This window comes from Pimephales promelas, chromosome 4 (genome assembly GCF_988280905.1).
Source record: "Pimephales promelas chromosome 4, fPimPro1.hap1.1, whole genome shotgun sequence".
Classification (NCBI taxonomy): domain Eukaryota; kingdom Metazoa; phylum Chordata; class Actinopteri; order Cypriniformes; family Leuciscidae; genus Pimephales; species Pimephales promelas.
Genome location: NC_142772.1, coordinates 11,719,332 through 11,734,942, shown reverse-complemented (window position 1 = coordinate 11,734,942; position 15,611 = coordinate 11,719,332). Strand labels below are relative to the sequence as shown.

The 15,611-nt window shown below is 36.3% G+C and overlaps 2 protein-coding genes across 5 annotated transcripts in view; one reads left to right on the top strand and one right to left on the bottom strand.

Annotated features, from left to right (window-relative positions):
• Positions 1–858: 858 nt before the first annotated feature.
• Positions 859–7,768, bottom strand: coq4 (coenzyme Q4 homolog (S. cerevisiae)). Its single transcript, XM_039661893.2, has 7 exons — positions 7,640–7,768; positions 4,708–4,854; positions 3,926–4,022; positions 3,708–3,810; positions 3,502–3,631; positions 3,132–3,225; positions 859–2,097 (listed from the first exon to the last, which is right to left on the bottom strand). Exons 1-7 carry the CDS (start codon positions 7,713–7,715, stop codon positions 1,905–1,907), a joined length of 840 nt encoding a protein of 279 aa, XP_039517827.1. The 5' UTR covers positions 7,716–7,768; the 3' UTR covers positions 859–1,904.
• The window catches only part of traf2b (Tnf receptor-associated factor 2b), a 46,258-nt gene continuing 37,823 nt past the window's right edge, over positions 7,177–15,611 (top strand). For 2 of the 4 annotated variants that reach the window (XM_039661889.2, XM_039661887.2), the window contains exon 1: positions 7,744–7,879. The gene's annotated coding sequence lies outside the window, so the exon portion shown is untranslated. Of the gene's footprint in view, positions 7,196–7,743; positions 7,880–12,798; positions 12,919–15,611 lie in introns of those variants that run through there. The other 2 variants (XM_089129963.1, XM_039661888.2) reach the window with 2 other exon arrangements.

Sequence of the window (15,611 nt, the reverse complement as noted above, 5' to 3'; positions counted from 1 at the left end):
TTCAGTCACACTTTATATTATATTTATATTGTCTAGTATGTACTTACATCAAAAGATAAGTATGTACTTATTGTCTTCATGTTGTATGACAAAACACATTTGCTGCTACGTATATGTGGCAAATGGGTTAGGGACAGGTTTGGTATGGGCAGATTTAAGGGTAGGGGATGTGTAATAATTACAGAAAATAATGACAAACATAACATGCAAGTGATTTTTAAAATATAAGTACAATTCTTATATTTATAATACTCTGGGCCTGAGACGAGAGTTCAAGAGATTTCCACGACGCATGCGCGAGAATTGCAATCTCCTTCATATCAAAGAGTATAGAAGAACAAGAGGCGAAACTCTGATGCTTTTTTGGTAACAGCCACTAGATGGCGCGTCGGTAGCGCGGCAGCCATATCGGGGTGAAAATTCCAACTGGAGTTATTGGACAACAGCAACATTACTGTAAAGCTATTCTATTGCTGTTATATATTTATTGTCAAACAGTTACATTTTAGTACAACATTTATTTGCTGAATTTATTTCATTGATAACTTATTTATTTTTGTAAGTAACGTTATGAATGAATTAAATCCTCAAACTTCCCTGTCTCAAGTTATGTGGGGGTAAAAGCCCGGTTAAGTAGCAACTTCTTTTTTTAACTGCTATAAAGTTAACTGTTGTGAGTTAAATAATCACCTAGCCTAATTATTTCAACCTAAAAATTATCTCTGCACTGGACTAAATTAATATATGTATACAGTAGACTATAGAACAATTAAATCTAATGTTTATTTGATAAAATTAAGAATAGTTTATTCTTGTATTGTTCAAATGGTCGAGTAAGAGTAATACATTTTTACTGACTGTATTTGTTAATCTTTATTCATGTTAGTTAATAAACATACAGCTTTTCATTGTTTGTTTATGTTAGTTCATGTTAAGTAAGGTAACTAATGAACATTATGGTAAAGTGTTACAAAGTAAAGCAATATTTTTTAGAGAGAGTAGTCTAATTACTCTGTTGAAGATGTAATTAGTAGAAGCTAGTAATTAATTACTTTTTTAGAGTAACTTACCCAACACTGCCTAGCAGGCATCTTTGAAATAAAACACTTTGCCCACTAGAGGGAAGCAGAGGACAATACTCTTTGTTTCATGATCAGATAACAAACTTTACTCAAGTCGCAGTACATATGAAATTTTCTTCTAGAATGATCATTTTTATCAAGCTTGTATATTTCAGTTCAGTGATTTCACTTAAATGGCAATGATAATTACCTATTAATTGTTATTTAAGTGAAATTACTGAACTTAAATTTACAAGTTTGATAAAAATCATCATTAAAGAAGAAAATTTCAAATGGCATTTAGAGGCTTTTGCATCTGAACTCTTCATATGCAAAACAAACAGCTATAATCATTTTCATTAGGCTTGTGATTTTCTTATTTGGATGTCAAGTTAAAAAGAAGGATATGTATAATTAAAAGAATAATGAAATAAAATAAATAAAAATATACAAATGATTAAATTACAGTATTGAACATCACAGTGCGGAGTAGAAATGAAAGGTGCCACTTGTACTCGTTAAACTCCAACGTAAAATCACCAATGAACAATCCAGATGTCAGTTCTAATAGAATATTAATATTAATATCCTATGACCAATAGATGTTTACAAAAAGTTATTAAACTTTCCTTATCAGAAGAACTTTTTCTTCCTGAATGATCTTATTGAGTCACTATGCATGTCATAGTATTTTTTCAGAGTTACATGACATTCATTTTTAGGCTTTATTTCCCCTTGTGTGAGGAAGAACGTTGTTACCGATAGGATGTATGTAGCTTCCTTGTGGGGCTCCCCCACAAGCTAAAATTCCCATCAGTTATTTCATTTAGACAGGTTCCCGTACTAAGAGTTTGAAGATGTCTTCTTGCTGGATGATAACAGATTGACAGGCGGTGGCTCAATGTTCAGCTGGTGTCTGAGTTCATCGAGGTTCTGGTCCCAGCGCCGTTCATAGAAGACGCTCAGAACACATCTGGCACGACTGCCACTGCGCACAGCCCAAGGTCCCAGAGACTGAACCAGCAACTGTAGACGACTGCCTCAAACACATATCAAAATTGACTCATTGCTGTAACATTATGATTTTTGAATAAAACAAGTTAAAGACAAAACAACAAATTCTATCACAATGTAAACAGTTCTTGCATTACAGTAAATGGCCATATCAAGGAAAATGTGCTTATTAGTCATGAAAATTGTTGCAAATATATAGAAATGTCTATATGGCTGAAAATTCTTGATATGCTTTTGCGAGAATCATCCAAATATATTTTCAAGGCAAACATTAAAATGTTTCCATGGGACAAAGGCAATGATACCTTAAAAATCGAATTAAAATCAAATGAATGTACTAAAATAACCATCATATTTAATTGCTCAGATACAGAAATATATTCTTTCTTTACTTCAGAACATTCATCTTCTAAATTGGGTTACAGACAGAATTTGCTGCATTAGGAGGAAGCAGAAAATTAACAGCAGGATATACTATATAAAATTTGCTTGTGGTGACATCAGAGCCAGTGAAGCTTAGAAAGACAGTGCTAGGGTGTCATCATAATGAAATCTTCCATAATGACCATAATGAAACATGAACTAAACCATATTATAACAGAAAAATGAACTGAACCATAAAATAACATGAACATAATAAGAAGAAATACTCTGTGAGGACAAATGTTGGTTGTAAGTTTTAATTTAGGCTTTAATTCACATAAACATTGATCAGCAAATGCACACAGAGCACTAACATTTGGTAAATGGAAGCTCAAGCATGCTTGCTTGACGTGCGAGAACCAACAGGGTTAATTCTCGCACGTCACGGCAGCACATTTCAGCTTCCGCAAGAACCAATGAGGTTTTTTCTCATGAGTCAAGCAATACTATTCGGCCAGTTACCACAGAAAATAATGTTGATAGTACACTTATGATAAGTTATGTGAAGCTTGTATTTTTGTTAAAGCACATATGTTAATTATTACTTTTAATAATATAAGTAATTGACAGGATTTTTCAGTTGCTGTCTACAGAGCTAGAAAACTTGTAATGAACTGGGAACATTGAACTCACCTGACAGACAGTCGGAGGGGTCCAAGCATTGCCCCCAGAACACACATGGGCAGGCCAGTCTGTGCAGCTTCAAACCATTTCACAGCAACCTCACCTGTGGGTAAAGAATAGCAGGAAAATCTTTCAAATGATGAAAGATTGTGTTGTGTACTGGGTTGTCAGTCTGGAATGTGGCTAATGGATGGTAAAGATCACAAAAAGAATTTTCTGATGATAACCTTAAACCTAGGGAACTAAAAACCAAAAGCCTAAAACCTGAACATACCAAAAACCTCTAAGGGATAGTTCTGGACGTATACAAAAAAAAAATCAAATCTCTAAACACCTGAAAAAGTGGAAATGGTTTTATGTTACGTTGCAAAACTCTCACCTAGCATATTGGTGGGCATACCAAGCAAAGTATGCAACAGGTCGTGAACTTCACGATATCGTTGCATGACATAAGCTAACTCTTCATTGTCGACAAACTTCACATCAGCCCTCGAGTCGGGGGTGACTCTCTGAAAAAAGGTGAGATGACAATGGTTCATTTGGCCTGTTCGCATAGACAATTTGTGCATTTTTCATTTGTCTTACATTTTCTTCTAGAAAACGGAGATACTCTCTTCCTAAAGTACCATCTGGCAAAGCAGACATTTGAGTGAGGTCTAATGTAGACAGGCGGATCCTTGGACGCTCTCTACAGACAGAATTGGAAGATAAAGGTAATATTAAAGCAGTATGGATTATTAAGGAGATTTGATGTCCATTATGGATGATGATAACAGTAGTCAGTGTAAACAAATGAGACATACACGAGAATAGTGGAACCTTCAGAGTCATTTCTCATCCGATCCCTTAACTTGATCAGGGCCAGGTGCCCTGTGGTTTCCCCGAGCACTGCAACCATATCTGTTTTGGTAAAATGTTAATATACTTCCAAGTTTTGAATCATGGAATTACTGTAAGAATTCCAGCTCACATGATTTAGGAAATACCAAAAAAAAACCATTTAAACCTATTAAAGGCTGTTGCGGAGTGATGTTTGGTTACATTTGTCACCTAATCTTTTCTTAAAAACAAGAAAAACATGTTTGACAGCACAAAGTTTGCAACATGCTTACTGCCAACAATCCATGGAAAGCTCTGCAAATTTCCAGAGAATTGGATTATTTATCACGCACAACATTTCCCATCTCTTGTGTTTGTTCAACAAAATTTGTATAGTCACTTTGAGTTCAGCATATGAACCAATAAAACGTCTCCCCATTCTTCCATATTTAAATCTATTCCACAGAATGGATTCTGCAGGTTTCCCCCCAAAAAGGTCTGCAGATTCCATCTGGGTCTAGCGGTGTGTCATCTGCTGTAGCATTTCTGGTTGAAGACCAGAATTTATCAATTTTACAAGAAATGAATTTTACAGTAAAAAGTTGGAGTTGTTATTAAGTATTGCTTTCACTAAAACAATTGTGGACTTTCCACCCACTAATACTGAAAAGGAAACTAACAACTGTAACTGTAATTAAAAATCCCATGTGCAATCATCACTACAGTATAGGTTAACAACCTCATCCAGTATCATGTATAGCCTCACCATGTCTGTAGGGGTTTTTTAGGGAAGCCACTCCTGAACCTACAGCCAAAATAGCCTTCTGGACCGAGTTGGTTGGGATGTGGCTAGGATACAACCTTCCATCGTACTGCTGTGAGCCTGAGCTTGAGTACTGCTGTCCAGTGAGTACTGAGTACAGAAGAGAGAGAGAGAGAGATCTGCTCTGAAGTTGAACAAATCCTGAGAGTGATCACAGTAAACAGACTCAACAACTCTAAATTCATAGTCCTGAGATGAACTATCATGTCACCCTTACTCTGTTGTCATTGTCATGAAGCTTAAACTTAATTCAAGTTAAAACTTAATGGTACTTTCACACACATGCAAGTCACCCATTCCATTTGCACTGATGCAGCCCAATACCATAACAGATAAAATACGGATGAAAGTCTCGATGGTGGCTTTCGTCTTTAGGACTGAAAACTCAATGTGTATCCCCCACTATCTCTGCACAGAACAGATGTGGGTATAGCTTTCTCCTTGGGTAACAGTTTTGAGATGCATTTCTTGATGCAGCAGAAGACTGTTGAGCGACAATGGTTTTCCTGAACTATTACACTCCTAAGCCCATGCACGTGGCTATTTTTGTAAGTAGCATGACGATTTCATGAAATGCCGTTTGAAGGCTCTATGGTCTCATGCATTCAACAGAGGTTTCCTGTCTTGCCCTACACATTAGATTTCTCTGAATTCCCTGCATCTTTTCTTAATAATGTATGGTAGAAGGTGAAAGACCTAATTAAATTGCAATCTTGAATTGAGAAATGTGGTTTTTGAATTGTTTGACAATTCTCACATGAAATTTGGCACAAAGTGGTAAGCCACGAGTCATGACTCATCTTAGCTTGCAAAGACTGTCTTTGGTGGATGATCCTCTATAAACCCACCTATTACCAATTCACCAGCTAATTGTAGGTGGTTTCAAAAGTTCAACTTGGTAACTTCTGTAATCTTTTCCACTTTTATTTAGCCTATCCCAACTTATGAGTGTGTTGAAGCCATCAAAACATGATTATATTTACAAAATACAAATAATTTGGCCCATGAATTTTTTCTTCTACTTTCAGTTAGTTAAATAGGGGTGTAACGATACGCTCATGATTCGATACATATCACGATATGATATTATTTCGATACTTTACCATTTCCATATGGTAAACAGTTAACAAAAAAACGTACTGTTGATTAAAGTGCTAAATTTGATATTAATTTGTAGGTTTAAACAAATAGGCTTGGACTTGGTGCTACACCACAATAAAAATATTCATGATTCTGAAGCTGAAAATACAGAATTATTTTAGATGAATATGCTTGCACTCTTTCACTGACTAGATATGTTTAAAATAATGTTGGCCTCTTTTTACTGGTAACATCAGACATTTGGCATTATCAGGACCCACAATATTCCCCCATTGCATTATTATACATTATATTCAACATTATATACAGTAGTTTAATGTAGTACTTACACTAAAACTCAGAAAACTTGAATTTTTTCTCACACAGTAATTTTTAGTTTGGGGGAACTATCCATGATACATATTGCCACGATATGTATTGTTGCATTTTTGTATTGCGATATATTGTGGCACGATATATTGTTACACCCCTAAATAAAGGTTCAAGAGAATGTACTAATCAGATTCTTGTCCCAACCTTTCTGGAAGTGGTTGTATTGGTGTATGAAAACTTTAAAAGCCTATGTATATACAATATGCTTGCTTGTCAGGAAAATAATGTCACTATAGAAAACATCATAATGGTCCAACAACATTTTATTTTTAGATAAAATAAAATAATCATATTGCCCCCATATTCAAAATAAGATGAGCTGTTGGTTTGGTAACTATTTGGCTTGCTTAGTTTGGGGACACTTATTATTCAGTAATATTGTTGATATGACCGTAGACAACTTATGACACTTAGACAACTGCTGGACAATGACATCACTGTTTTCTGCAGAGTTGCTCTATAGCTGAATTGAACTATAATAGATGAAGTTTTTGAACCAAACTGAAACACCGACCTGAGTTCAGATTAACAAGAACACTATAGTCTTTTTTTATTTAAGAGCTGCTTTACAGCAGAGTTGAATTTTGTTTGCACCACTTATCATTTTTCCTTGTTTATCACTGTAAAGCCGCATTGAAATTATCTTTATTGTATAAACCACCAGGCCTATATTAATAAAGGTGACTTGACATGGTTGACATATATTACTAAATAATCCTCTGTAAAAATTAAAGAAAACCAAAACACAGAGGTGGGTCAGTTTAGGAGTGTCGAATACAATTTTCTGTATAAATATGTGAATTATAGGGGAGTCAGTTTAGGTGTGTCCAATTTAATTTTCTGTATAAACATGGAAATTAGGGGAGTCAATTTAGGTGTGACGAATTAAATGTTCTGTATAAATATTACGTTATTTGTTTAAAAGTTGTTTTGACGATTCACAGGTTGGTGCTAAGAGGTAACGAATGACTTTGATAGGTGAATTGGGAATTTTCTTTTGCTAGCTTCGAGTCTTTTTAAACACCATACTAGCAAATACTGCACAACACTTTATTTGCTAAACGCTATGATCTACACTGTCGTACGTGAATTGTTAGACGAAATACATTTGGTGCTGGTGGTCAGCTGGTACGATATAACGTTAGTTTAAATCTGTCGCTTGTTGACATTGCAAGCCAAAACACTGCATTTCAACTAATACATTTTATAAAAATAAAAAAAAATAACCTACGTTGACAGACCAGCATATTGTTGGTCTAACGTTTCACAGTACGTTACTGGTTAGCCAGTGAGCTAACGTTACATGCAAGGTCAGACATTTTTGCAAAACAACATACTTCTACACCGTGCAATTTTGCAGATTACTTTTAACTATGGAAGTAGTTGAACGTATTAAAAATACCTCCAAATGACCGTCGACAATAATATCCTCGAGAGGTTTTAAATATTCTAGGTAAATACCCCGGTAGCCCACACATGTTGTGGTGGTGAAAGGGGCTGCTCACTGCGAAGAACGAGCTGTGCTTCCTTCTATTTTATAGGCTTAGCGCTGTGTGTGCGTGTATATTATGGGCCACACCTATGACACGATCCAAGAACACTGACGGTTAGTTTTCTTACCCCACAGGATTGCTAGTATCTGGTGAGTAACTTTAACATATTTTCTTTATATTTACATTGTGTGTGCCGAAATCTTGACATGTTGTCTGTAGTTGGACAGTGTGCGCGCAGTGTGTGGAAGCTCGAGCGAGTTGCCATTTTACCCTCTCACTTCGAGAGTAAGGAAGCTACTAGATGCATTGCTTTTAACTGCTATCGTTAGTTATTATTATTAAATTGGTTTATATGTCTTTTCAGGCACTTGATGGACATCTAGTTTAATATTTTGTTTTATTAATATATTTTGGATGTTTTAGTGGTTGTAACTCGGGAAAAAATATTTTGTTTACAGTACACCAAGGTGAATACTCGCAGGCTACAATTGAGGCCCAGACTAGAGATGACTTTTGGATAGACACGATATTTTTCTTTGTGAGTTGATGATTTTAAACTGAGACAGGGTGGCGGGTTTAAAATGCTGTCAGTTGATATCCTATGGTTGATCTGAAGCGGTTACACAGAGCTGAACATACTTCCTACAGCTTTAGATAATAATGGCTAAATATTTAAAATGGAAGGTTTTAAGTTTTAATAACTAAAAGGGAATTGTAATTAATTGGTAAAAGAAAAAATAGCCATGTCCAAATCATGCACTTTATTATATAGGGTGTTAAATAAATTGTCAAAATTAAATTGTCCAAAAATGCCATGTTAAATAAATGCCAACCAGCTTAAGTTTTAGTATATTAAAATTAATTTTAAAAAAGTGTTAACATAAATATTTGTAATTCACAACTCTGACAATTCATCTAGCTAACTGTACTCACAATACAACTTGACATACCGTAATTAGCACACATATATTTTAACTAGATCACATTTTAAATTAGGTGTCTGTTGCATCAAATAATCCAATAATTGCTAAAGCTTTTATCACGGTATTAGGGTCAATGACGTATAAGGCCTTTGAGAGGCCCATTTTTAAAATACTTGAAATAATAATATATTTGTCTATTTTATAAACATGTGGAGTGTAGTCTACACATGCATGTGTGTGAAAACTTCAAAACAAAGATATTTTAGTGCTTTTAAACTCAAATGAATAGGGCAATGACCTTAAAAAAGTCATTTGGGGCGACCGTAATTTATCTTATAATTAATAGATTTCCTTTGCATAAGTTATATTTTAAGAATTATCAGTAATTAATTGAACTGTTTAAGAAATATATACTCATGTGTCCTTTCATTTATTGCAAATGATGTTAAATACATTTTTATCTATAATGGCAGTGTCACCCTCATAAAGCAATTACATATTTTTTTTACTCATATAATCCATAAAACTGATTTAAAATGTGTAGATGTAGTATCCACTTATTGATGTTATACCAATGAATTATATTTCAACCAAAATGGACAGACATTATTTTTTGAATTTACTGCAGAATTTAATATAGTTGGTTACCCCACATGACAAATGGTCGCCCCACATGATGAAAAACAGCAGGCAATTAAGACTATTCAATGATTTTGATAGTTAGAACACATTTAATGGAATTTTATGAAGAATCAGCATATTTAATGACATTTTATGAAGAATCAGCATATCCATTTCATTTGACACATTTCATAACATTAAGTTTCCTCACTATTTCATTTGACACAAAACCATCATATTAAAATTTTCAATACTAATGCATTAAATGCTTGGACATAACATTGAACAGCATTTTCCTTTTTCATTTTCATTTCATTAATCACTTAAACATACAATGTTTGCATTTTCATTACCATTTTCATTTAACAGTTGAACATAGCAGCATTCTGCAGACACATTGAACAGCATTTTCCGCTGCCTGTAGCGAGCAGTCTTTTCTTTGCTTGTTAGTGGGTCCATCTAGAAAAAAAAGTATATTTAAACATACACAGAGTTAGAAAAAGAATTGGAAAAAGTAGAATGAATGCTTAATATTCACACATTTCTTTGATAAAAAACATAATAATCAAAAAGAAGTAAGCTTAGTCCTCTCTGAAGTAGGAGGGAAATTATTGAAATTTAGAAAAAATATGTGGTGAAATTTAGAAAGTTATTTAAAACAACTAAATGCATATAATGAATGTAAACATTTGCATACAGAAACTACAAATACATGATATGTGTTTTCTATCATTTAAGCAATCAGTGGCGGTCGCCCCACATGATGCTTGGTCGCCCCAGATGATATTTTCAAGTTTAATCAAGTATAACAGGCTAATGCTTAGCTATAGAGCCCAAGTTAGCCTCTTCTCACCACATATCACTGACAAATTTACAATTTACAAATTTAAAAATGAAGATTTGCGTATAAAACTTATAATTTACAGTTTTAGGTTGGTCGCCCCACATGATATCAAAATGTGACGTATACACTGCAGCAGTTTTAAAGAGGATTTGTTTGTAAAAATGAGAGTGGCTACTCACCTGCTAGTTGTCTCTGTGGGACCCTCACTATGAGGCTGGCTGATGCAACATCCTCTTTGAGATGATTATCAGAATACAAGTCCCTTATTTGTATTTTCTTGATGGTCGCCCCAGATGATATTTCAGATAATGAACATCTTCGGACAAGATTTGTTTGTTTATTATGATTGAAATGTGTGTACAAATGTTTCAGACCTTTGTCAATCAATGGAAAACAAGTTTAAAATTATGCCAAATAGGGTAAGGATTATATTTAAATTATTTTAGTTTGATTTAAAACCAGTTGTCCAAACAGAAGTCAAGGCCGGACGGTCGCCCCACATGATGTTTTCACACTTCAGGTGGCAGAAAATGCCAATAAACCAATTATTTTTAGAGAAATAAGAGTGGGCATATGTATAAGGGAGGTGGTAGACATTAGGGGTGCAACGGTACAGATAGCCCACGGTACGGTCCGTACCTCGGTTTTTGGGCCACGGTCTCGGTTCGGTTTCGGTACATGTTTTGTGCAGAAAGAGACTGCTATTTCACCCCAAAAATATGTTTTATTTTTCTTATGAGCATAAACAGAATGTCACAGTAGGAAGAACATCAATGTGTATGGAATAAATCAACACTCTGTACTGAACAACACTAAGCAATACAACCTCTTCAAATACCACTTATGATATACAAAATGTAAACGAGCACACTTTAAAATATTCAAGTGGATCCCAATTCCAAACCTTGATAACTGGTAAATGAAGTGATCAATGTGAAAGAAAAAGTGCACTTTTACCTTTAACATAAATTAGCTTGTGGTTTGAATAAAAAGAGCAGAGCAAAATAATATAATAAAAAAAATACTGCATTCAGGATACAAAGTGCAATGTTACTAATCCACTTTTGAGAGATTCTTGTGCAAAAATAACATTAAAAAACATTTGACTGGGTTTGCGTTATGCATCCACTATGTGCTGGGAATGTAGAGAGTAGGCTACGGAGCCGGAGGTGAGGCGTTTATTTAGTGCGTGAGCGCGCTGGGGCGGGCACGTAACTTACATTCGCAGCCTGACTCGTATTATTCAATGTGCGGCGGCTCACTAACAACAGTTGGCTGTTTTGAATGAGACGACCCGTGTGAACGGGGAGCGCTTTATGAACATCTATGACGCGCGAGCAGCGCCGGTCTGTTCGTGTGTCTGTTGAGCGCTCGTGAGCGACACACACATAACCTGATTTATACGAGGTTGAACTGCCGTGTGACAAAGCGGGCATAAGCTGGACACGAGCGCGAGTTCGCGGGCGAATTTAATCCATATATGATATGGATCTAATATAAGGCACACTGTTGTTTTTTGAGAAGATTAAAGGCTTTTAAGTGCGCCTTTTATAGTGCGGAAAATACGGTTAAAGGATCAGCACGAACTCTATGGCAGAACCGAAGTCCCGCGGGACACGAGGTTAGATTGTCCCGTGCAGGGCTGACCGAACGGTCCGGGATTTTACCGTGTACCGTTGCATCCCTAGTAGACATACATGTTATAATTTTATTAATTTTAATGTTTATTAATTGGTAAAAAGTTCAGTCGAACAGAAAAAGCAAGTGTCACGTCATTGACCCATTATCATCACAACACACAAAACATTTATAAACCAAACAAATGTTTCAAACAGATTAAAGTGCAAAATAAAGAACAATAATTTTCACTTTACAATAAAGTCTCATTAGTTAAAGTCCCGTGAACCGGAAGTTGCAAACGATTTTTCTCCAGTGCTGTGATTTCCAAGTGAAACGGAATATTGAACAGAGGGCAGGGTTTTACTCTAGCGCTCCTCCTCTCCATCTCTCGCTCATAGCAAACTAACGGTTTGAGGGGAGTGGTTAAGCGTTTCCCCACCCAAGCTGTGAAACCTACCTCTTTAGAAAAAGAAACCGTTCCAGACCGGAAGTAACTGTTCAGATTTTGATTAAAGATTACCAAGGTAAAACATTTTTTTAATATATATTTACTTGCACGGATTAATTGTTCACCACAAGACTAGTAATATGTGCTAACAAAGTAAATAGGTTCAATTTTGATTTCACGGGGACTTTAATGTTAGTTAATGCATTAGCTAACATACAAAAAAAAAAACAATAGCAATGGCTATATTTCTTACAGAAGTTATTATTCTTTGTTAATGTTAATTAAAAACACAATTGATCTTTCTTTGCTAGTTCATGTCAGCTCAGGTCCATTAAATAACAGTTACAACTTTTGATAATAATGTAGCCTATTATTAAATGTTGAAATGAACTAAGATGAGTAAATGATTTAGTAGTTTTCAGTGTATTTTAACTAATGTTAACTAATGGAGCTTAACTGTAAAGTGTAACAGAACAAGTTACTAACATTTTCAGTCAATATCTGGGCACGTTGTAGTCCAGTTAAAAAAATAATAATAAGTAAATATATATATATATATATATATATATATAAACTAGTTGACACTTCAGGGCTGCGTTGTTGTCGTGTCAGGTGCAGGTCCTTCATCATATCTGGATACGACCTGGATACGGCCTCAATCCGGCGGACAACGGTAAACCTCGGGATAAACTGAGAGACTAATATTAACGAAGATGCCATTCTTCTTAGGATGTAAGTAACGCGTACATCAAGTGTTATGGGAAGTGTTCCCGGTTCTGGCTGACCTAGTTTATGCAGCCTAACATTGAGTTATTCAGCAATATACTGAATTCACTGGCAATATTGCCACAAACTATGATCGCTTCCTTTTGGTGGGAGATTTCAACATTCATGTCTGTTGTCAGTCAAATTCCTTGTCGCAGGAGTTTCTTGACTTAATTGATGCTTTTAATCTACTGCAGTGGGTCAAAAACTCCACGCACATTCAGGTCCATACATTGGACCTTGTGCTATCTCACGGGATTGATGTCACTGATATTATACTCTCAGATTTTCTGCTCTCTGATCACAATCCTATTCTTTTCTCACTGTCTCTTCCGGAGCTCTCTCAACCGACTGTTGCTCCTGTTATGTTGCGGGTCTACTCCCCACAGTTCAGCACTAACTTTGACCTGTGTTTTGCAAACGTGACTGCTCCTCTCAAGCCCCAGCCCCACAAACCCAAACCAAAATCTGATCTGTGGCAAAACTCTTGACACTCGTCACCAAAGACAAATGTGTAGAGCGGCCGAACGCAAATGGAAATGAGACAGGCAAATTGTCTCTTTCCATTTGTTCAAAGACGCTCTTACAGCTTACCAGAAGGCTGCTAAGTCAGCTAAGGCTGCATATTTCTCTAACTTAATTGAATCTAACCACTCCAACCCAAAGGTCTTGTTTTCAGTCAGTCAGTCTGTTATAAATCCTTCTTCTAAGTTGTCTGTCGCCTCGGATGCTCTATGTGAAGATTTCCAGAGATTTTTTTGTTAACAAAATCACTAAATTAAGACTTGGTGTCTGCCCGAACATAACTCTGACCCCATTTGTGTCATCTACTAAATGTGTTTGGGAGGTTTTTGATCCTATCAACCTCCAGACACTAAAGGATGTGAGCGCCAAGCTCAAAACCTAATTTTGTCCAAATGACATCCTTCAGCCGAAATTTTTAAAGTTAATCATCGACTCTGTGGGTCCAGGTTTGGTATCTTTTATTAACAAGTGTCTCAATACGGGCTCAGTTCCAATTAATCTCAAAGTGGCTACGGTCACTCCCTTGCTCAAGAAGCCTTCACTGGATCCATCTGTCTTACAAAATTACCGACCCATCTCTGTCTTGCCTTTTATTTCCAAGTTATTGGAGAAAATAGTGTTTAATCAACTCCAGCACTTTCTTTTAAAGAACTGTATTTATGATACATTTCAATCTGGGTTCAGGGCTGCCCACAGCACTGAGTCTGCCCTTCTGCGAGTGTTAAACGGCATTTTAATCCCCACTGATTCTGGTGATTCTGTGGTTCTGATTCTCTTAGACCTTTCGGCAGCTTTTGACACTGTTGACCATCCTACCCTGTTGGCTAGACTTGAGACTGAGGTGGGACTAAAAGCTTCTGTCTTATCATGGTTTCGGTCGTACCTTTCTGACAGAAAGTTTTTAGTTAAGATGGCTCCGTTCTGGCTCCCTCTCGATTTTCTCTTTACATGCTACCGTTGGGCACTATCTTAAGGAAACACAGTGTATCATTTCATTTGCATGCGGACGACACCCAAATTTACATTCCATTCAAGAAAAATGACCCTGCAGCATTAAACTCTCTTCTGCTATGCTTGGAGGAAGTGAAGGCTTGGCTGACCCAAAACTTCCTCTCTCTAAATAGTGATAAGACCGAGGCCAGCATTGTTTTCAGCCCGAGTAAAAGGTCTCAGTGTTTAAGCCCAGACTTGGGGAGCTTATCCCCCTTTAAGTCGACAGGAGTGCGGAATTTAGGTGTTCTTATTGACCAGTCTTTAAAACTTGACAAATGCATATCAGGTGTCATCAGCTCCGGTTTCTACCAACTTCGTCTATTATCTAAAATCAAAGGCTTTCTTACTCCGACAACCCTGGAAATGGCGGTTCATGCTTTCATCACGTGTAGGCTTGACTATTGCAATTCACTCTATTGTGGGATATCAGCTTCTCAAATTGGCCGTCTTCAGTTGGTCCAAAACGCTGCGGCTAGACTTATTTCCAACTGTCGCAAATATGACCACATCACTCCAATTCTTAAATCTTTACACTGGCTACCTGTCCGGCAGAGAATAGATTTTAAAATCCTACTATTTGTCTTCAAATCGCTACATAACCTAGCCCCGGTCTATCTCTCCGAACTTATTCATCCCTATACTCCGTCCAGAAGCCTAAGATCTCACGACCAGGCTCTGCTGGTAGTCCCTCGTGTCAGACTTAAGCGCAGAGGGGAGCTTGCTTTTGCAGTGGCAGGGCCCCGTCTGTGGAACACCCTGCCCCTAGAGATTCGAACAGCCCCCAACCTGTCTTTTTAAGTCTTTGGTGAAAACCTACCTTTTCTCTTTAGCATACTGATCTCCTTTTAACTATTTTATTATGTTATAATTGGGTCTCTGACAAGGCTACTTGTAGCTTTGCTGCCTTTTATGTGTGATATGCTTATTTTTGCTCTTATTTCTGTGTTCTGTAAAGCACTTTGGTCTGTCTAAGCAGCTGTTTAAATGTGCTATATAAATAAATGAACTTGAACTTGAATTATAGAAGTTGAGTTAATGTGTTGTGTACACTTGGTTAAAGAGATGTGGTTTTTTTCAGGATTTAAACTGACAGTGTGTCTGCTTCCCGGACAATGTTAGGAAGATTGTTCCAAAGTTTAAGT

Coding starts and splice junctions, on each gene's coding strand:
- coq4 (XM_039661893.2), bottom strand. CDS start 7,715: ATGTGTGGGCTACCGGGGTATTTACCTAGAATATTTAAAACCTCTCGA. Junction 3,632..3,707: donor TCCGTTTTCTAGAAGAAAAT/GTAAGACAAATG, acceptor ACCTTTTTTCAG/AGAGTCACCCCCGACTCGAG. Junction 2,098..3,131: donor CCCCTCCGACTGTCTGTCAG/GTGAGTTCAATG, acceptor TGTTTGAGGCAG/TCGTCTACAGTTGCTGGTTC.